The sequence below is a fragment of the Rhipicephalus microplus genome, chromosome X, assembly GCF_043290135.1.
Source record: "Rhipicephalus microplus isolate Deutch F79 chromosome X, USDA_Rmic, whole genome shotgun sequence".
NCBI classification, from domain to species: domain Eukaryota; kingdom Metazoa; phylum Arthropoda; class Arachnida; order Ixodida; family Ixodidae; genus Rhipicephalus; species Rhipicephalus microplus.
Window position 1 is genome coordinate 378,396,813 of NC_134710.1, and position 23,737 is coordinate 378,420,549.

The 23,737-nt window shown below is 46.7% G+C and overlaps 1 protein-coding gene across 1 annotated transcript in view; it reads right to left on the bottom strand.

Annotated features, from left to right (window-relative positions):
• LOC119161937 (peroxiredoxin-6) overlaps positions 1-18,262 on the bottom strand; it is a 54,592-nt gene extending 36,330 nt beyond the window's left edge. The window contains exon 1 of the mRNA XM_037414433.2: positions 18,129-18,262. Within this exon, the coding sequence (XP_037270330.1) occupies positions 18,129-18,214 (86 nt within the window). The 5' untranslated portion in view covers positions 18,215-18,262. The remainder of the gene's footprint in view (positions 1-18,128) is intronic.
• Between the last annotated feature and the right edge of the window lie 5,475 nt (positions 18,263-23,737).

Consider the following 23,737-nt stretch of genomic DNA (forward strand, 5'->3'; position numbering starts at 1 on the left):
TGTCATACTCAACTTCACTCGCTTTGTCTCTCAATAGGGTCGAGCAGATGAAAACTTCACAAGATTGGAGGCGACGTAAGAACGTAGTAGAGTTTGCCAGATGCATCGCCACATGTGGCGACCGCATTGAAAGGTCGCGGCCGCGAAACAGGCCAATGAAAGGCAATTTTATTGTGGGAAAGCTGCAAACTAAACGCATAAAATAGAGGCACAAAATGCTGCAAACGCATTTTATTGTCAATCTATGCACAGCAGCAACAGCACGAAGTGCCGTTGGATCCGGCATTGTGCCATCTCAGATGAAGACAAGGCCCTGAATAAACCGCTTTTGTGCACCAAAGCCATTGAAGGTGAAGGTAGTGAGTATAGCTTCGACGTTTTGTATGTATATAGATCTCAAAGTCGTTGGAAAATATCACAGTGCCATCCAGGTAACAAAAATTAATCTGCCATTTGAAGCCGCGAAGAATATATCGATCGTGCATCCGAACGATCCAAGCGTGTATCACAGGCCGAATCACGTGTATGTGCATTTCTATAAGCCATTGAGTATAACGAAGGCTACCGTGGAGTGGTCAAGTTCAGCTATCGGGGCTGCCAGTACCCGGAGCACGAAACCAACGAATAGACAAAAACTATGATCCTTGATGCCAGTGGTTCTGGCGTCATCGACACGGGGCTAAGGATAGATGTCTGTACGTGTGATTTTGTTCAGGAAACCGTAGAGCACAAAAAAATTTGGCGATTGCGCCGTCTTTTTCTTTCTTTCTTTTTAAAGACGATAGACCTTCGACACAAAAAATTTGGTCTGTCTGTCTGTCTGTCTGTCTGTCTATCTGTCTGTCTGTCTGTACATTTGTCTGTTTGTCCACTCTCACCAGCATCGGGTACTTGAAACGGCCGACCCCATCCGCAGCGATCACCAATGTTGCTCAAAGTTGAGCGTTCATGCTTGTGCAATTGTCAATTAAAAAGCAATTATTGCGCATGTCTGGGGCACCATAACAACACGCATAAATTCTGCATATGCATCTCTTACTAGAAAATGCATACATAAGTAATTTTAAGGACCATAGCGCTTATCACGCTGCGCTTACCATGCAATGCTTGCACAGAACGGGGACTGTTTCCAACGCTTTGCTAAGACGAGATAGTGGTGGCACCTACCCGTGGCCTCGCGTTCTACACCTTATCACCTCTGAGACGGCCGCAAACGGCCACGCGCTTTGTTTTCCAAAAGGAACTGCCACATGGCGCTCATGTCTCACGTGTGACGTGACTTGATGCGCTCGCCTCTGCTGCACGCTCGAGGCACTCTAACGCACTGCCTCCGAAATACCATTCACCGATTTTCTTGCGCAGAACATCGAATAAATGTTTTGTTCACTCTCTTCACACGCAAGACTATCGTCTTTCGACGACATTTGTTGATTACATGCACATACGGGGCCAACTTTTTTCACGATTTCAATGGGTGATGCCCATCGGCTGCTCGAAGTCTGTGTGAAACAGTGTTAAACCATGTCATCATTGAGCTTTGGGCTTCGACACACGAAATAATGTTTTGTTAAGAAAAAATTTGAATGACAATGCGTTTCTCTGTGATGTTCGGAAATGGTTACTTCAAAACTGGTGGCATCATAATTTCTTGCAGGTGGATCCGTCTTGCGAAACCTGCGGCTAAATATTTCGAATGAAAATAGTGGCGATAATTCTATTAGAAACAAAACTAGAGAATTTTCGTTAGATAGTCAACCGTGCCTTTGAACCTGTTTGTGTTTGTGTTCGCGTTCCTTCTCACGTTGACCAGCTCACGAGGTGAATGTGTACGATGTCCTACAGCCAACCATGAAATAATAATAAAAGTATCCGCTGCAACATTAGTATAATTCTTATTGTCACACACGTGTACTCCACTCACCCCTAAAGTGTCAAGGCACTCGACTTAATTACAGGAAAACGAATAATCAATGAAACCTAAGCACATGTTACGCTCAACGAAAACGCTAAAGCTACAGCCTGATTGGCCTCTTAACACACTTCTTGTGACAGTAAGAATACGGTTAATAAAAAGATTTTAAACTGTGTACCAAATATGTAATCATACTTGCGCATTTTCATTTCACAAGGGAGTGGTTGTCATCAACATCACCTTGAGGAACGTGACTATGCTAATTGTAGGGTACATGCCACCCCCCTGTTGCTCATCAGCCTGGTCTTGTGCATACTGTGCCTAAGTGAACTCCGGAAACTTTTAAATGTGATGTGACCGTTTTACTTTCGACCTCCCATTTTCGCGTTTGTCTTCTGTTACAACCTACGCTGTCCCTTTATTGGCCACCAGTTGTGTTGCCTTTTGGCTGCTTTCTTATTGTTGACTAAGATAACCTTAACAGTCATCTGTTCTCTCGTCCACTCTGCTGCTTGTTGCCCATATTAAGGTTACACGTATCATATATATTTTCATGGCACGCGGCGTCGTACTCAATGTAAGATCAACGTAAACGCCTTTTCGTAAACCTTCATGTTTCTTCCCGTATAAGTAAGTACCAGTAAAATGCAGCTGTTATAAACTTTTTGCTTGAAAATTATTAGCAAACTCTCATTCATTATCTCAGAATACCTGCCAAATTCACCACCCAACATTCTTATTCGCCTATTTACTTTATTCGCATGGTTCGCCTCTGTGAGCACATAATTTCCAAAATAGACATATTTCTTTACCACTTCTAGTATCTATATTGGTACCGGGAACAACTATTTTCTTCCAAGGCTGCTCAACATTATTTTATTTTTATGCATATAAATTTTCAAACCCACGGTCTGCAATCTGCGGTGTAATTCAGTAATTAAAAGTTGTATAATAAAGAACTGAGACAGTCAGAACTGTTATTCGAGACCAGGTAGGAGCGTAGGCCTAGCCAGCAAAATCAGCGACAACGTACGGGCTGAGCGCCTCGTGCTTAGCACTGACAATGTGTTTGTCGAGCTTTGCATGACCCACTATATTTATCATTACATATTTCCCTCTCGTTGAAGATAGTGCCAAGTAAGTGTTCTAAGGTGTCGTGAGGACAAGTGGTTCGTGATATTGTCACAGGGTCGTGATGTGACGGAAGACAGGAGACTTTATGTTGGGACCAAACTGTTTATTCGGGCGAACCTGTGCCCGGCAAACGGAAGGTCCGATTACAGTAGCAGTCTTGCACAGATAGCAGTGAACGGAGCGTCGGCCGTCGATCAATTACTGACAAGCGGCGAAGTGCGTCGGCATTTATACTCTTGCCATCGAATGTTCTAGCGTTATCGCTGGCAGTGGCGTAGCTTCCAGAATAATCTGTACAGTTCGCAGCACAGAGTGGGCGTGATCTTATCGAAATGACCTACTAAACTCCGGAAGCTTCTCAAAAACTGCACGCGCATTTTGCGCTGAGAATTGTGTAGTGTTTTGGGGCGATCACAAAACTTGAGAAATGGAACGTGGCAATATGGTTTGAGGCGATCCACATGTACGATTTCGCGGCCTCGGCGACGCAGGTCCACAGTGGCCGTGAGGGGTTCGATGAGGTAGTTAAAAGCGGAAGTTTGTTCTATGGCGCGATAAGGTCCATCGTACCTGCTGACAAACTTTGTAGAAATACCAGGAGCAGCACTGGGAAGCACCCACAGCCAAACAAGAGAGTTGGGCGAAAACTGGTAGTTGGGCCGTCCATCGTAGTGACAAAATTTCTGTAGCCCTTGTTTTTGTGTTGTAAGGGTGCGAGCTAATTGCTGATATTCTTCCGCATATCGAGCGGCTTCAGAAACTGGTGTGCCTTCAGATGAGTCGGGCTGGTAGGGGAGAATGGTGTCAATTGGAGAGGATGGTTCTCGACCGTAAAGTAAAAAGAAGAGAGAAAAACCTGTCGTCGCTTGAAGTGCCGTGTTGTAAGCGTACGTTACGTAGGGAAGGATAAGATCCCATGCAGTTGGTGTGGTTAGAGGCAACAAACATAGAAAGCGTGTCGCCAAGAGTGCGGTTGAAATGCTGGGTCAAGCCATTTGTTTCTGGCCGATATGCGGCAGTACAGCGGTGAATCACATGACATTCAGCAAGAAGTTCTTGAATAACATCTGAGAGAAAGACGCGGCCTCAGTTGCTCAAAAGTTTACGTGGAGCACCGTGACGCAGAACAAAACGTTGCAGCAGGAAAGACGCAACGTCACGTGCCCTCACGGCTGGTAGAGCAGCCGTTTCTGCGATTTCCAGCTAATGTATATGGTAGAGGATCATAAAGGTCTATTCCAACCCAGTCGAATGGGCGCACTGGGCACGATACCGGCTGCATTGGTGCAGTAGAACGGCTAGGATTGTGCTTGCGGCATTGGCACTCTGTACAAGATTGAATGTACTTTTGAACGATTGTGTACATGCCGCGCCAATAAAATAGAAAACTTAGTCGGGCGTAGGTTTGCAACAAACCGGCGTGTGCACACTGCGGATCGGCATGAAAAGCAGCACATATGCTGGCACGGAGATGCCTGGGTATGACGAGTAGCCATTTGCGGCCGTCAGGGTGGTAGTTGCGGCGATAAAGTATTCCATCACGGATGGCGAAGTGAGAGGCTTGTCGGTGTAGCGCTCGAGATGGTGGGTGGGCGAGTGTTTCAGATAGGTAATCCATCAGAAACGCAATCCATGAATCTTTGCGCTGCTCCGCAGCCATGTTGATGGGTCCTGATAGTGGAAGGAAGTTGTCTTAGATGGAGACACTCGCAATATCAGTAGAAACAGGCGAATGCGAAAGAGCGTCGACATCGGCGTGATTTTGGCCTGAGCGATAAATGACACAGATGTCGTACTCTTGGAGCCGTAAAGCCCATCGTGCCAAGCGTGCGGAGGGATCTTCGAGGGAGGATAACCAGCAGAGCGCATGGTGGTCGGTAACAACATCGAAAGGGCGGCCGTACAGATAAGGCTGAAATTTCGTAATGACCCAGGTAATCGCTAGGCATTCTTTCTCAGTTACCGAATAATTTGCGTCTGTTCTTGTAAGAGTGCGGCTCGCGTACGCAACAACATATTCTTGTTAACCAGGATTTCATTGGGCGAGTACAGCGCCAAGACCGACACCGCTAGCATCTGTGTGGATTTCTGTGGGAGCGCTTGAATCAAAATGACGCAGTATGGGTGGTGTTGTAAACAGTTCACGAAGCTTCGCAAAGGCACTGTCGCAGGCTGGAGACCACACAGATAGATTGCGGTCTCGCTGAAATAGGACTGTCAAAGGCGCCATGATCGAGGTGAAATGCCGGACGAACGGCAAAGGTATGAGCGAAGCCCAATAAAACTACGCAGCTGCTTGAGAGAGGCGGGCCTCAGGAACTCGCGAACAGCACGTAGCTAGCGGGGTCAGGAAGAACGCCATCCGTCGACACGACGTGTCCGAGAATGGTCAGCTTGCGTGCTCCAAAACAACACTTCTTGAAGTTGAGTTGAAGGCCTGCTGCAGAGAGGCAGCGTAGAACCTTCTCCAACCAACGAAGGTGCGTGAGAAAATCAGATGAGAATACCACAACATCGTCTAAGTAGCACAAACACGTGTTCCATTTGAGGCCTCGTAGGATAGTGTCCATCATGCACTCAAATGTGGCCGGTGCATTGCATAGGCCGAAAGGCATCACGTTAAATTCGTAAAAGCCGTCTGGTGTAACAAAGGCAGTTTTGGCCTATCATCCGCATTCATAGGCACTTGCCAGTACCCAGAGCGTAGATCAAGGGAGGAAAAGAACTTTGCGCCTTGTAAAAAGTCAAGGACGTCATCAATTCGAGGCAAAGGATAAACATCCTTTCGTGTTATTTTGTTTAGGCGACGATAATCTACGCAAAAGCGTATCTTGCCATCCTTATTTTTAACTAAAACAACCGGCGACTCCCAAGGACTGTTTGATAGTTGAACGACGCCTCGCTTTAGCATGTCACCTACTTGTTGATTGATGACACGCCGTTCAGTCGGCGAAACACGGTATGGCCGCTGCTGTAGTGGTGGGTGATTACTTGTGCCGATCTGGTGGCATACGGTAGATGTTGTCACAGAACGAGCGCTAAAAAGAGAGCGCGCCGCCAAATCCTTGCGACAACGGGCGGTAGAAACGCCGCGAGGTAAAAAGAAAAAAAAAAAGAAAGCAAACATCCAAGGCTCCCGGGCGCGCGCTCTCCCCGCAGAAGCACGGCTTCGCAGACGAACCTCCTCACCCCACAGCGGCGGCCGGGTAAGCGCTAGAAATTTCCAGAACGAAGGAGGCGTGGCTACGCCGAGCTGAGTCACCCGACGCGGAGGGCTGACAAACCGACTCGCCTCTCTCCAGCCTTCGCTGCGTATCGCGCCGACGAAAGGACGAGAAAATTCTGGAAAGTGGCGCGGAAGGTATTTAATCGAGCGGCCGAGACGAGAGAACAGGAGAAGACGGAGAGTTAGCGCCGGAGCGCGTAGGAATTCCGCCGTGTAGTCGGCGAAGGTTCTGCCGTAGTTACAGAACAGGAGGTGACGGAAGTTAACGCCAGAGCGCGTAGGGATTCCGCCGTGTAGTCGGCGAAGGTTCTGCCCGTAGTGACAGAACAGGTGGTGACGGAAGTTAACGCCAGAGCGCGTAGGAATTCCGCCGTGGAGTCGGCGAAGGTTCTGCCCGTAGAGACAGAACAGGAGGAGACGGAAGTGAGCGCCAGAGTGCGTAGAGAGTCCGCCGTGTAGTCGGCAAAGTTTTGGTCCGTAGGGACGGCTCGAGCTTCAGGCAAGAGCGTGAGTTTACCGCTATCGAGCGAAGACGCGGGCAACAGCTGCGTGTGTGAAGCCGACGGATTTCCGGCGAAGAAGTTGAAGTTTGAAGAGTGGCCTATTGAAGACGGGAGTTTTCCTGGAATAGAAACTCCGGCGAGGTTTCCTGGAAGAGAGACTTCGAGAGCTGCGGAACGACAACAACGCTGGACTTTGAGTGAGTGATTCTCGGAAGAGTATCATTCAGACTTTTGTTCCAAGGACTTTGGACTGAATAGGTTTTATATCTCTTTAGTCTTTAAGTGTCTTGGTTGTTCAATGCATGTGACTGCATTGTAGTGCGTATGGTTGTCTGTGTCCATTGTTTCAAGTGTGGTTGATTGTACTGTGTAGTACATTGTTTGTTTGGTGACGTATTGTATGTAACTATTGTGGAGTGTGCATACGTGTGTATTGTGTTTTGATCTGCCGTTAATGAGAATATAATTTTGTCTGTTTATCAACTCTCGGCTCTGTCTTGTTCTTTGGGCCACAGCCGGCGTCCGCTGGCGCACCAATAAGGACCATTTCTAAATTGTCCACGCTTTCGTGGTGCGGTTCGGGGGGCCGATACTTCGGCTCTTGGAATTAGCCCGGCGATCGCCTCCCTAATAACGGGACAGGTGTGACAATTAATCTGGCGTCCGCGAAACAGGACCTTTTGGTGCACAGTGTGTCCAAAGTAGTGAGAAAGAGCCTCGAGTTGTTGATAGTGCTATCGGAACGATTTTGTGTGTTGTTCAGTGTTCTCGTTAACGAGTGCAGGAGAGTGTTCCGATAGACTGATTTAGGCAGATACTTTTTGCACGCGGCAAGGTTTTAGTTGCGAGTTGCGAGACACAATGGATCTCGAAAAGTTAGTTGCTCTTGGTGAAAAGATGGGTCTTTCTGGCGCCGAACTACGGAAGTGGGTCACCCAGAAGGAAAAAGAAGAAAAAGAGAGAGCCAAAGAAGAAAAAGCAGCCGAGCTGGAAAGAGAGAGGTTGGCGGCAGAGAGGGCCAAGGAGGAAAAGGCAGCTGAGTTGGAGAGAGAAAGGCTGGCCGCTGAAAGGGCGAGAGAAGAAAGAGAAGCAAAGGAGCGACAGCTGAAAGAAGAAAGAGAGGCAAAAGAGCGACAGCTGAAGGAAGAACGAGAGCAGCAATTGAAGTTGGAGCTGGAGAGAGAGAGGTTGGCAGCTGAAAGGGCGAAAGAAGAAAGAGAGGAAAGGGAACGGCAGCGACAGCACGAGATAGAACTCGAGCGGCTCCGTTTGCAACAGCGAAGTGAAACTCCGGTCCAAGCTAGAGTGGAAAGCAGCGAACGAGAGGATCACGGCTTCCGCTTGAACCCAAGCAAGCTGCTCGTAGCGTTTGATGAAAGGAAGGACGACCTAGACGCGTACCTCCACCGATTTGAGACGATTGCGAAGAGCCAGAATTGGCCGGAACATCAATGGGCAACTGCTTTGAGTACTTGCTTGAGTGGTGAAGCGCTCAGTGTGTACGGTAGGCTGATGCCGACCGATGCAGCCAACTACGCAAAGGTGAAAGCTGCTTTGTTGAAGCGATTTAGGTTCACTGTGGAAGGGTTCCGGGACAGATTTCGGACAGGAAAGCCAGCTGATGGTGAGACGGCTACGCAGTATGCCGCCCGACTTTGCCATTATTTCGACAGATGGATTGAACTTTCAGGGACAGCACAGGAGTACGATGAGCTTAGAGAGCTGTTAATTAAAGAACAATTTCTTACTAGTTGCCACCCAAGCCTGTCGCTGTATTTGAAAGAGAGGAAGGCGGAGTCATTTGAAGGAATGCTTGAATTGGCTGATCAATTCTTAGAAGCGCAAGGAGGAACTAATTTGGCCAAGGTCAAGAAGGATTGTCCCGAGGATTCGAAGAAATTGGCTACTGAAGAAAAGAAGCGTGCACCAGAGAGCATGCAGCGATGTTTTCTGTGTAACCGAGTGGGTCATCGCGCGAAAAACTGTCGAACGATCTTTACGAGCCCTACGGTTGTAAAATGTTTTAAGTGTGGTCAGACTGGGCACAAAGCAGACGCTTGTCGGAACGGAGTGAGTCAAACTCACCAGGTATCTTGTGTGCAAGCGGCACCGAAATCTGATAATAATGCCGTCACCGATGGATTCGTAGAGTTGAAGAATGGGGAGAAAATTCCTATTGTGGGGGCTGTAATGTCAAAACAGCCAACCGGTGTTACGAAGGGAATGCCAACGCTTCCTGGAAAGATTGCAGGCAAGAAGATTACGGTTCTAAGAGACACCGGTAGCTCCACGGTTATCGTGAGAAGAAATTTGGTACGGGAAAGAGAGTTGACAGGCAGAACGAAACCGGTTTGCCTAATTGACCGTACGGTCCGGATGCTTCCCGAAGCAGAAATTGAGGTTGAAACCCCGTACTTCAGCGGGAAGGTTACTGCGTTATGCATGACGACCCCCCTGTATGACCTTGTCATCGGAAACATCGACGGGGCGCGAGGGCCAAGTGATCCAGAATGTTTGGGAGAAGACCCGAAAATAGAGCCCTCGCCAACACAGCGGCCGCGAGATACAGTGGAGGAACATCCCGTGACGGGTCTCACTAGAGCCCAAGGGGAAGCTGCGGCGCAAGAGACAGCGAAGGAGAAGACGATCGTGTCGAATCAGTTCACGGGCCGAGCAACCGGACTTACGTCGGCACGACTTCAACCGACCGACAGTGTAAAGGAGACGGAGTTGGTCAGTCGGGAAAAATGTAGAAGTATGATCAAGCGGGTAAATAAACAGACAGGACCCGTCGAATGGAATGACGCGTTAACGGTGTCGGAAGAGACAACGATGGCTGAGACGACGCCTCAGATATCGTCGTTGGAAAGGGCTCGCCGAAAGGGAACGTGGAAAAACAAGAAGTCGAGCGAGCACCGCAAGAAAGGGCGCAAGCGCTGTTCGAAGTACTCAAGATAGGTGCTGAGGTGGAATCAGATTGTGTTTGGCAGGGTTGAGTGCCATATGTTGTGTTATTGTTCTTGTTATCCTGTGTCTCAAGTGTATGTCGAGCGAGTCAGTGTTCTGTGCGATGATGTGATGTAAAGTGTGGTATAATTGTTGTATCGACAGAACTTTGTACGTTTGTATTGTTTGGAATGTGGGATGAAGTGTTGTAGGCATGTACCTGTGGCTATATTTCATGTGTTGTGGAATTGAACTACAATGTAAGATTGTATTGCGTGATCTATTGTGAATGTGAAGTGTTATGAGCGACTGATGGTGTTACAGTCTGTGAGAGTGTGTGGTGACTTTCCGCGCTCGTTTGTGTGGTTTTGAATATTATGAGATAATATTCTTAAAGTGGGGGGCAGTGTCACAGAACGAGCGCTAAAAAGAGAGCGCGCCGCCAAATCCTTGCGACAACGGGCGGTAGAAACGCCGCGAGGTAAAAAGAAAAAAAAAAAGAAAGCAAACATCCAAGGCTCCCGGGCGCGCGCTCTCCCCGCAGAAGCACGGCTTCGCAGACGAACCTCCTCACCCCACAGCGGCGGCCGGGTAAGCGCTAGAAATTTCCAGAACGAAGGAGGCGTGGCTACGCCGAGCTGAGTCACCCGACGCGGAGGGCTGACAAACCGACTCGCCTCTCTCCAGCCTTCGCTGCGTATCGCGCCGACGAAAGGACGAGAAAATTCTGGAAAGTGGCGCGGAAGGTATTTAATCGAGCGGCCGAGACGAGAGAACAGGAGAAGACGGAGAGTTAGCGCCGGAGCGCGTAGGAATTCCGCCGTGTAGTCGGCGAAGGTTCTGCCGTAGTTACAGAACAGGAGGTGACGGAAGTTAACGCCAGAGCGCGTAGGGATTCCGCCGTGTAGTCGGCGAAGGTTCTGCCCGTAGTGACAGAACAGGTGGTGACGGAAGTTAACGCCAGAGCGCGTAGGAATTCCGCCGTGGAGTCGGCGAAGGTTCTGCCCGTAGAGACAGAACAGGAGGAGACGGAAGTGAGCGCCAGAGTGCGTAGAGAGTCCGCCGTGTAGTCGGCAAAGTTTTGGTCCGTAGGGACGGCTCGAGCTTCAGGCAAGAGCGTGAGTTTACCGCTATCGAGCGAAGACGCGGGCAACAGCTGCGTGTGTGAAGCCGACGGATTTCCGGCGAAGAAGTTGAAGTTTGAAGAGTGGCCTATTGAAGACGGGAGTTTTCCTGGAATAGAAACTCCGGCGAGGTTTCCTGGAAGAGAGACTTCGAGAGCTGCGGAACGACAACAACGCTGGACTTTGAGTGAGTGATTCTCGGAAGAGTATCATTCAGACTTTTGTTCCAAGGACTTTGGACTGAATAGGTTTTATATCTCTTTAGTCTTTAAGTGTCTTGGTTGTTCAATGCATGTGACTGCATTGTAGTGCGTATGGTTGTCTGTGTCCATTGTTTCAAGTGTGGTTGATTGTACTGTGTAGTACATTGTTTGTTTGGTGACGTATTGTATGTAACTATTGTGGAGTGTGCATACGTGTGTATTGTGTTTTGATCTGCCGTTAATGAGAATATAATTTTGTCTGTTTATCAACTCTCGGCTCTGTCTTGTTCTTTGGGCCACAGCCGGCGTCCGCTGGCGCACCAATAAGGACCATTTCTAAATTGTCCACGCTTTCGTGGAGCGGTTCGGGGGGCCGATACTTCGGCTCTTGGAATTAGCCCGGCGATCGCCTCCCTAATAACGGGACAGGTGTGACAGATGTTCGACCTAAAGTAGTACTGTGACTGTCCAAAAATAGGCGAAAGTTGTCAAGGAGGCTCAAAAGCTCACACCTCTGTTGTGGGGTTAGGCCTTCGTCGATGACACGGTTGAAAATGGCGGTAGTGGAGGGTTATTCACGGAACTACAGGAGAGGGCACTGACTTCCGATGATCCATCAGGAACGTCAAGTGTAGCGGTGGTTTCGAATGATTCTATCGAACCAATACATGCTCCTCGAAGGAGTGTAATCGTAAATGGGATTGATTGATGATTAATTGATATGTAGGGTTTACCGTCCCAAAACCACCATATGATTATGAGAGACGCCGTAGTGGAGGGCTCTGGAAATTTTGACCACCTGGGGTTCTTTAACGTGCACCCAAATCTGAGCACACGGGCGTACAACATTTCCGCCTCCATCAGAAATGCAGCCACCACAGCCAGGATTCAATCCCGCGACCTGCGGGTCAGCAGCCGAGTACCTTAGCCACTGGACCACCGCAGCGGGGCAATGGTGAATGGGAACGGATTCTCCACAGGCACGTCGGTCGCACCACCTTGAAGAGTAAGGAGAGCGGTTGGGATCGGTGATAAGTGGCGATGAATGAAAGCAGCGGAAGGCGTGAAGAATGCGGTAGCGTCGACGACGGCAGAACACGACACAGGTGCGAAAACAGTAGCGTGTGGAGGGATCTGGGTGTTGTCACTAATGACCAACGTCACGTAGGAAGGGCGATCATGCGCTGCTAGCGCATCACCAAGGGGACAAAAGACGACTTCGGCACGGACGTAATGAATGACGACTTGGTGATGGGAGAGAAAGTCCCAATCTAAAATAATGTCAAGAGAACAGTGCGGGTGTACTACGAACGGCGCTGTGTAGGTCACTCCTTGAATTATAAGTCTGGCAGTACACGCGGCCACAGGCTGCACAAGCTGTGCAGTGGCAGTATGAAGACATGAACCGAAGTAAGGCGTTGTCACTTTTCGAATTGAACGGCAAACTTTTTCGGCGATGACAGAAATTGTGGCCCCAGTATCAATAAGGGCAAGTACGGGTACGTCTTCAAGAACGGCTTTAATTACATTCGGCGGCGAACGAAGACGGCTTGTGGTTTGCAACGAGGACGCAGTTCTTGCCTTGGGAACTGCGTCATTTAGTTTTCCGCGTCGATTGTAGGGGGGCGTCGGCGCATTGGGGAGGGCGAGCGAAGAAGATCGGCGATGTGGAGCTTGTCGGTGGCTTGTTCGAGGAGCGTAGAATTCGGGGTCTGGAGTGTTGGGAGTGTACGTGTAATCGTTCTCATATGGACGTGGGTTTCCACGTGAGTGGAGTGGGCGGTGATGGCACAGACGTGCGATGTGTCCAGGTAGACCACATGAAAAGCAGATCGGTCGGTTGCCAGCAGTGCGCCATGGATTAGAGACTCGGCGGACTGGAGGTCATGGCGGCTGGGCGGCAAAAACAGGAGCAGGCAGTGGAGGCGGCACTTGGAACGTCTGTGGTCGTGGTCGTGCTGCTGCTTTGGCGTACATCAATGGTCCATTGACTGGTGGCACCAGCTGCGGAGGAAGGACCTCAGACACTTGATCTTGTATGACAGTCCGTAGTGTTGGGCTAAGTGGCGCACTGCGCTCCGGTAGGCAGGAGGTGAGCGAGAGTTGGCGGGCAACTTCTTCGCGCACGAAATCTTTGATCTGCAAGAGGAGGATCAGGTCTTGCGAGGGAGTTAAGCCGGACATCGATTCTTGATGTGGGACAGCACGTTGGGTGACGAGACGTTGCCGGCGGAGCTCATCAAAACTTTGGCAGAGCTTGGTAACTTGGGCAACAGTAGCAGGGCTTTTTGAATGAGCATCTGGAAGTCGTCCTCGTCGATACCCTTTAAAATATGCTTGATGAGGTCCACCTCTGTCCCGTTCGCATCGACGCGTTTGCAAAAGTCAATGACGTCTTCTATGTAACTTGTCAAATTCTCACCAGGCAGTTGAGATCTCGACTGAAGGTGCTGTTCCGCACGAAGTTTGAAAACAGCAGGACCACCGAAGACTTCGCTGAACTTTGCCTAGATTGCTGTCCAGGTGGGAACGTCGGGCTCAGGGTTCCGAATCCACAAGTGGGCAAAGCCACTGAGGTAAATGCCGACAGTGGCCAGTCTCGTGACTTCGTCTCATTTGTTCAAGACACTCACGAAATCGTAAGTAGCCAGCCAGTCGTCGGCGTCGTGATCGTCAGTGCCGCTGAATATGGAAGGATCCCACTGACGGACCGCGCCAGAGGACACGATGGCCTGGGGAGCCACAGGTGGAATGTTGTGGCAGGTGCAGCTGTCATGACGGCAGGTCAGGTCTGGCTTCGCAACTCCAGGATTGCAAGGAGACCCAGCAAACTCCACCAAATAAAATAAAGAACTGAGACAGTCAGAACTGTTATTAGAGACCAGGTAGGAGCGTAGGCCTAGCCAGCGTAATCAGCGACAACGTCCGGGCCGAGGGTCTCGTGCTTAGCACTGACAGTGTGCTTGCCGAGCTTTGCATGACACACAACACTCATCAATACAGTTGCAATAGTTTATGCGAGTTACTCAACAAAGCAATCGTCATCAGCGAATCGCAAATTACTAAGGTATACTCTTCATGAAGTGTTATCGCATGCTGTTCGCAATCCAACGCTGCGAAAGCCTCCTTTAAAAATACCGTCACCAACATTGCAGAGATTATATATTGTGGGCGTTTGTTACTTACATCGTTCTCATCACTGCATGATCATAATCACCATCATCCGCTAGCCTCTTCCTCATGGCCCCTCTGTGCCATCATCATCGTCATCGTCTCTATAGTGGCTCTGCCCGTTCGTTTTGCGAGGTCTTTCCTCAATTAAACGCTGTCGCAACCAAGACTACCAAGACTTCATACGTGGTGGAGGTGGATTTTCGGTCGTCTAACCTCCCGCAGCCCACTCTACCCCCTGGAGCTTCGTTCAGGCCACCGATTGCGCCCACTGTCAGGCAGCATGTCTCAGACCGAGCCTGCCGGCGCTGATGTCATGAACCACGCTCCGACGCAAGCTGCCCTTCCTATTTACATACAATGACATCAGCGGGCACCCCCGCTCTTCGCTGGTCTTCGTGGAAAAGACGTAGAAGACTGGCTCGATGAGTACGACCGCGTAAGTGTCGCTAATCGGTGGGACGAGGCCGCCAAACTGCGTTACGTCCCTTTTTTTCTGACCGGAGTCACAAAGACATAGCATTTTAACTATGTCATTGACTTACTCGACTGGGCTACCTTCCAGCAGCAGCTGCGACACGCTTTCGAGACCCCGTACATTCAATCCGCCGTCATAATATGTATAGCTCCCTGACATACATTACTCCTATTTGAAATTTTATTTTGTTTTTTTTTCATGGATAATTTGGTGACGGTGGAGACACTGCAGATATACCACAGCAATTGCACAGCGCCTTTGGAGGTCGGTGGCTGGTGACCCGAAAGGTTTAGGTTCGGTACCGGCCGCAATGGTCGCATTTTGATGGAGGTAGAACGGTAGAAGACCGTGTAGTCTGCAATGTCAGTGTACCCTAAAGAACACCATGTGGTCACAATTGCGAGAGTCCTCTCCGGTGGGCCTCATGGTCGCATCATGAACTAGAGAGCCCAGATAGTTTTAATACCTCCAGTTTATTGAAGAAATCATGTATCAACGAGCATTAAAATGTGGTTATTTTGTTTGCGTTTCTTGTTTAGATGAGTACTTGTAGGAACTAAGTGAAGTGATCAGCAGATAATATGTGTGGGATCATATGTTTGATATGTATCAATTAGTTTGTCCCACAAACCAACACCTGCTAGAACGATGACCTTGTACTTAAATAACCATAGTATATAGTAAATTTGGAGGTTGGACTTTCAAAAACGAGCATATGATTACGAATTATGCAGTAGTGGAGGGTTCGGAGAATATCGGTCGCCAGGGATGCTTGAAGGGGCCCCTTATTTAAGCACACAGGCCGCAAGTATTTTCACCTTTATAAAAATTGTGGCCACAGCGGCCATGCTTTCTACTTTGAACCATATGTTAGTAACACCGTGTTAGTTTGCGAGACCGAGTTTGCGGCCACATTTCGATTGACGCTATTAGCAAAAAGCTCGTGTGCTCAGATTTAGAAGCACGTTAACCGCACGTCATCGAATTACTGTGCCGTGCACTACGACATCTCTTACATTCATATCGCATTTTTGATCGCAAAACCACCAACAATTTTATAAGAAGTATAACCGCTTTCTATGCCGACAGAGAAAGCTAAGTAGTACAAAAAAGATAAAAAAAACGCAAAGATGAAAGGATAACCTACGCTACAAGCTAAGTAACTTAAATATCAACATTGACGCAGGAAAATATTTTAGACAGAGGAAAATATTTTCTCAGTTTTTGCTGAGTCGTGGCTGGTGCAGAGCAAAGCAAGTTTTCACTGACTTGTTCAGGTTTTGCTAGGCACACGTTCACTCGCACTCGTTCACTAGCCATGGACAAATTTTTCACGCCATCACATTGCAATTCACGAGAATTTGCTAGGTATCGATCGGGTTCCATTGAGGATCGCTTCGCAATCGCAGCACTGGGTACCCTCCATTTTTAAATAAACTATTGGCCTAATTTGCATATCCGAAGCTTGGTCTCAATTAGGTGGCATGTTATGTTATCTTTAGCTTACTTAGCTAACTATATGAATTAGCGCTATATTTAGGCTCTATCTTAGCTAGCATTAGGCTAAGCTCCACACATCTTATTTTGCGTGGCTTCATCAGGCATAGGATATTTTCAGCTCAGCTGAAATAATATTTATCACAGTGTGATTTCATTACCCAAGTGATGCGTAGCTAATCATGTTTTACGATGCTCAACATGGCTTTATAAGGCTTGCCCATGGTTAATTTGGTTTACCTCTAAATAAATTTTAGCTACGAAATAAAGTTCCACTTGTTCGTTTTTGTTTGATTAGTGGAAAAAAGAACCGCAAGACGTTACTATGGGGAATGGCGCGAGTGGTTGAAAAATTCAATTTTCGCGTAGTTACACGAAACAGGTGGTGTCATCTAGCGTGGCGTAGTTGATGCAAATGTGTTTGCAATCTCGAAGCCAATGGCAAGAAATCGATCAAGGCTGTTGCTGCAGCTGTGGCTCTCGCTTCTCTCAAACTGCTGGTACTAGTGCAGTAAAGCCGGGCAACTTTGTGCACAGCAACAGGTATGTGAGATGGTTCGGTCGGTCCGCTTCTTGAGGCGGGTAACTTGAAGAGAGCTAACCCAGTGCAGAGCACTGAAACGTGATTTTATTTCAAAATAGGCCCTTCTTTGGCACGAAAGTAACACTACGAGGTTTCTGGGCTGCAATTTCAACAATCAACGTTAACCGAATAGTTGGCTTTAGCGTCCCTTCAAGGGTATGTAACCTTAACTTCTGTTAAAAATGCTAATGCTTGGTTGATTACCAAAGTAAGTAACCATCACCAAAGTTGCCAGAAATTGTTTTTCGTTTCACGTTTTCTGATTTAGCATGATAGGGGTTATGGAAACCGGCGGCAGTGGCAGAAGAAAACCTAGGCTTGTACGCCCACATGTAGATCTTCACATAAAGACGGTGAATTATCTTTGCTTTTTTGGTAAGCTGTCTCAGGTGCACAGAGCCTGTTGTAGCAACGCGATCCTATAGACAAAAAAAAGGAATAAATACGTTTGCTCTTGCGCACATAAAAAAATCTGTACCGCCAAACTTCTTTGTTGTTGTTTTTTCACTTGTTTGCATTCGTACGTCCGTAAGGTGACGTAAATTCTGCAGCGAAACACCAACGTATCTCATAGGCGTCCCACTTGATAACTTGTATTTCTGTTGGACTGCTTTCATAGTGCCCATCCAAGATGCCCGCTTACTTGCAGAGTTAATAACACCACCTGATGTTTTACAGAACTATTTTGTCACAACGGCTACTTTTGAAACGCTTTCCTTGTTAGAACAAATAAGCGGTACGTCATCCACATAATATAGTAGCTTCACTTCACTTGGGCTAACACGGTAACCTATTATGTCAATGCACGCAAGTACTTTGAAACAAAGGGACACAAAGGCACGCCAAAGGCAGAGACAGCGAGTAGTATTACTTGACCTTCAAGCATGACCATGCGCTGCATTGCATCTTCATAGCGGAACCAAAGTCCTACTTGGCTGAAAAGTGGCATTAAAATCAAAACTATGTTGTTCACCACACAATCCTTTTCAAGATTTTAGGTATTTCTAACCTTTGTCTGGTGCAGCGAAAAGAATATGACAGAAAGTTTAGCTGATATGTCAGCTGACCTTTTTTTAATTCGTGGTTAAGTTATGTCTTTCTTTCCTCTCATTGCACGCTGATCATCTTAACCTGTCTAAACCATTTGGACGTCTTTTTGTAACACGCAGCAGACTGACGTCTGAGATTTCGTGATAGCTGAAATTTCATTCAACTTCAAAGAAAAGATATATTGCAGAGCATGACAAAAGGGTTATTCAAAGCTCAAATCTGCAGGAAGCTAGGATCACCGAAAAGAGAGCAAAGGACGTTGCACTTTTCTCGCATGCACCTTTCTTTTTAGCAGTCTCACCTGTTCATAAAGAATTCATGAAGGTCTAAGGTGCCCATCGTGGTCTCGACAGTGAAGTTAGGAAACATGTCCCCGAGGTTCACCATCTCGCACCGGAAACAGGAAACTAAAGTTCACCGAGACGCTGCTTCCCCGCGGACGCAAGTGCGACGCTCCCGAACCAAACTTGCCGAGATGTGGTTGGTTGCTCTCTCATGAGCCGTGTTCGATTAGACGTTAGAGGGCACTGGTCCAATCGAAGGCCACCTCATTATGCTTTTCAGGCTCATTAAACACCATCATTCATTTGCTCAACGGATCAATTGGGATGGTGAGCCGCCCAATATGTGTCTTGGAAAAGAAATGCAGTGGGCCTTCCCAAGCGTATCCATGCGTGCGTTTGGAGGTCATACATGAGGTCTTAGAACGGCGTGATCGACAAGATTGAAGAAAAAGAAAGGCTGGACATTCGTCTGAAGCCAAATTATACATTTCTTTAGGGTTAAACTTGTTATTATTGTTGTTGTTGATGGTTTTACTGATATAATCAATATTTCTATGCATGTTTATTTCAGATTACTAGTAGCGTGAAGGGCGGCGCAGAGGATTGTTAGGTTGGTTATTATAGAGGTAAAACACACACACACACACACACACACACACACACACACGCGCGCGCGCGCGCGCTCGCGCACGCACACACACGCACACGCCCACACACGCACACACACACACAGGTGCGCGCGTTCTTAAAAGTTATTCTTGTTGTCCTTGACCAACCACAAACATTACTATCACGTGTTTTAAAGACGATAGTCTTTCTTGTGGACCTTCGACGCAAAAATTGTGGTCTGTCTGTGTGTCTGTGTGTCTGTGTGTCTGTGTGTCTGTCTGTGGGTCTGTGTGTCTGCCTGTCTGTACATTTGTCTGTTTGTCCACTCTTACCAGCATTGGGTACTTGAAACGGCTGACCCCATACACAGCGACCACCATTGTTGCTCAAGGTTGAGCGTTCATGCTTGTGCAATTGTCAATCAAAAAGCAATTATTGCGCATGCCTGGGGCACCATAACAACACGCATATATTCTGCATATGCATCTCTTACTATAAAACGCGTGCATAAGTAATTTTAGGACCGTAGCGCTGATCACCCTGCGCTTACCATGCAACGCTTTCACGGAACGGGGAGTGTTTCCAACGCTTTGCTAAGACGAGATGGTAGTGGCACCTACTCGTCGCCTCACGTTCTACACCTTATCACCTCTGAGACGGGCGCGCACGGCCACGCGCTTTGTTTTCCAAAAGAAACTGCCAGATGGCGCTCATGTCTCACGTGTAACGTGACTTGGTGCGCTCGTTCGCCTCCGCTGCAAGCTCGAGGCACTCTAACGCAGCGCCTCCGGAATACCATTCACCGATTTTCTCGTGCAGAACATCAAATAAATGTTTTGTTCACTGTCTCCACACGCAAGACTATTGCCTTTCGACGACATTTGCAGATTACATGCACATATGGGGACAATTTTTTTCGTTCCTGATTATGCTTGGATAAAGAACGAGACCTGCCATTCCGCAGGAACATTTTTCTACATTTAGTCATGAAGTTCGCGCGCTTTCCTCTTCTTAATAGTAGCTCAGCTAAAGAATTTGTTTGGAAGTTGCCATTTAAAAATATACAGAAGGACCACGGGCTAAACACCTTACGGCTTTCAAACCATGTGATGTCGAAACGGGGCTGGAACGCTCTAAAAACTAAAAGAGTGCTGGGCACACTCTTTGAGAGAGTACTTTCTTGTACCATATTTCGCTCTCTTCATTCGTACGGTCGATCCCCCTGGCCAGTGGCCTGAAAACTGTTTTGAACTTACCACAAATGAGTGATATATCCTTTTGCGAGCAGGGAATAATAACGCTACTACGAAAAGTGAATGCGAAGACAGCGCCCGGACCCGATCACATTTCTAATTATGTATTAAAGAATTATGCTGCATCGTTTGCCCCTTTTCTAACGATTCTCTATCAAAAGCCATTTGATTCCGGTACTTTACCGCGTGACTGGAAAACAGCAAATGTAGTTCCTATATTCAAAAGCGGCAATAACATACAGAGCCGAAACTACAGACCTATTTCACTAACTAGTGTTTCATACAAGGTACTAGAGCATATCATTTACGCTAACCTAATGGCTCATCTCCAAGAAAACAATTTTTTCACCCCAGCACAGCATGGTTTTAAGAGAGGTCTCTCATGCGACACTCAATTGATTGAGTTTTCTCATGATATAGCTTTGTCGATTAATAATGGCAAACAGGTGGACTGTATTTTCTTAGACTTCCAAAAGGCCTTCGACTCGGTAGCACACAATTTATTACTTGTAAAACTGTCTGCACTTAGTATTCCCACGGTGCTTTTCCAGTGGATTGAGGCTTACCTTAGTGACCGAAAACACTGTGTTGTTCTTAACGGAATGACCTCATCACATAAAGCAGTCTTGTCAGGTGTTCCTCAGGGATCTGTACTCGGGCCTCTTCTTTTTTTGATATTTATCAATGATATAGGCGAAGGAGTATCAAGTCGTCTCAGATTGTATGCCGATGACTGTTGTCTTTTCCGTGAAATTAATACTTTGAATGACAGTATACAACTACAAAGTGACCTCGACAAGATACAACTATGGTGCAATACGTGGAATATGACGCTAAATTTTTCTAAATGTAACATTGTCCAGTTTTCTACAAAAGTCATACTTTACATACGAAATACTCTCTTGATGGCGAAAGCCGCACGATTGTACCCAGCTACAAATATTTATGGGTTTTTACAAAAATGACTTTTCCTGGAATGACCATATTGATTACGTAGCAGCGAAGGCTAGTCGGGTCCTCAACTTCAAGCAAGCTCCCCCTAAGTTATAAGAAAGTCTTTACTTTTCAAATGTTCGCACTATATTAGAATATGGATGTTCCGCTTGGGACCCCGGTCCTAAGACATGTATTGACGAATTAGAGCGCATCTAAAAGCGTGCAGCACGATTTGTATCATCAAACTATGATTTCAGAAAAAGCTCTTCCGATATACGGGACAATCTTGGATGGCCGTCTTTGCAGGATAGGCGGAAGTGCATACGCCTGAAACTGTTCCACAAACATTTTATAGGTGCAACAGGCTTAAAGAAAGAAACCTACATACTTGATCCTACCTATAGATCTGCCCGCGTAGACCATTCCCTGAAGGTTCGGGAATATAGGTGTCGGATCAACCTATATAAACATTGTTTTTTTCCAAGGACAGTCCATGACTGGAATAGTCTCCCGAATGAAGTTGTACTGTCATTGCCAACTTCCTTTGATGAAGCCCTCGGAGAATGTTTGTTTAACTAGGTTTTACATGACATATGTGGGATATTTTGAACTTTAGCTCACCATTTACAGCTTCTGCCTAGTTGTGTTTCTACTGTCTTTCTTATGAGGTTATGTATCTATAAAGTTAATTTATGTTTAAAAGTTTTTACTTTAATATTATGTTTTGCTGCTTTTTCGTATTGTACAACCTGTATCAACCTTTTAGTAACGTGATGTTTAGTCTTTTTATAATGTTAATTATGTGTAGAGTGTTGATGTTATCGTTATTCCTACATAATGTTTGTTGCTTTTAACGTTGTATATACTACCTGTATCTTTTCCTGTTTGTTTTCCCCCTACAATAATGCCTAGTTGGGCGCTGTAGGTATCTGAATAAATAAATAAATAAATACTAAGCTGCACTCAAACCTTTGACCTCTAGACGCACAACAGACTGCGAGCCTGACACACTAACCACTACACCTCACAGAAAGGCCAAGGATAGGTGTTTATTTATTTATGTTATAAATATTGTTTTTATTATATCTGAATTTTCTGGTTGAGACGCGTATATTTAGGTGTCTCTGCGCTTCTCAAAACAAACCAGAGTGTAGCTAACCTGTTTACTGTGTTTGTTTAGTGCTTCGTTACATCAGAACATCTATGCGACACGTTTTTTTTACAATGGAAGAAGGAAGATTAGGGCATCTGATTATATGAGACTTATTTGCACTGACTCGCTAAGTGGTTAGTCATTTCTGCCTACGAAACATCGCGGATTGGAAAAGTACACTAAACAATTTAGTTTTTATTAGCACCTCTTTGGACATACCTTTGGACATTTTTGTTCATGTTCTATGACTAAGGCCACGATACTTCCCTGTAGCTGTACAGTACGTTAGGTTTACGGCACCATCGCCCGTGTGCGATGGTCGTAGCGCAAAACATCAATGTACATATAAGGAGAATGTCATAGCCGTTTGCGTTGCGTTTCGATCGTGACTGATTGGACGAGATATTATTCGCTTGTTTTAGTACACAGATCCCAGGCTAAAAACGTGTGTATTAAGAGTTCCAAGTGCCTTCCAGTGTGCTGAAATTCACTGGCGCGCACTGGAAACGCTATTATTTTTGTTAATAATCTCTAACGTCTAAAAACAAATTCAGTACGTTTTACTGCATATATTGGTGGTTATTAGGTAGTGCTAATCACTCGCGGTGTGTCGACGCATCTAAAAGTACTCAAGAGCAAGAGTGAAACCGCGTTGTACTCTCTCATGCCTGAAAAATATGTGGGCTTTTCACTCTCTCAAAAAGAGACATAGTAGAAAGCTGTTTCACTCTCCCGTTTCATACAGAGTGAAATTAAATTTCACTCTATCTGATGCTTTGCGAGAGTAGAAGAACACTCTGAAAAGTAACTTGGCCTTTTTACTCCTGCGTTACCGTCCGCACTTTTGGAGTGTAGAACCGGTTTTTTGTAGCAGGAAAGTTAAATCGGAATCTTCAGAGTTGTGCTCTCGAGCCCCTCAGTACTGGCATTTGCATCGCAGAAAGGCGTTTGGCTCCACATTGGAGCTTCACTCGAGAGTTTGGGGACAGCAATAATTATATTTGTTTTTTTTTTCAGTGCGAGATCTACATGAGCTGCTCAGTCGAGGCCGCTAGAGCTGATATGAAAGCGCCGCTGAGGTTTGCTGAAAGAGCTTGAACTTAGGCATGTTTGATCAGCATAAAAAAACCTGTGCCTTCATGCCTTATTCCTTTTGAGCGTTATAGGTCGAAAAACTTTTCAGAGTTACAGTTTGAAGAGGAACGCTCTCAAAGGAGGGTGTGAACGGTCTTTTCTAGTTTTGTTTTGCTCTAAGTACATGTGACCTTTTTTTTTGAAATTCTTAATCTGTGGTCGTGATGGTTGTAGATCACCATGCTCACGTGAGCGGTAGCATCAGAAGGCTACGTTCTTTTTTCAAAAAATAAGTAAGACGAAGTTTATCTGGATAGTACTTGATTTCTATGAAGAGCATATACATTGTCATTGTGCAGCGTTATTTTAAAACCAATGTCTTCAACATCAACATTTGTGAATATGAACTAGAGTGGAGCCTTAAAAAATCTATGTGGCATGCTCGAAACGAGCATAAGTGTGCAGACTCATACAAATTGTTTTGCACAACCTGGCTACAGTTTCAACACAAAAACCATCGTGAGTAGCGCAACTAAATAGGACACACGGGAGCGAACGAACGAGGACAGGCGCGCTTCTCGTTCATTCCTTCCCGTGTGAC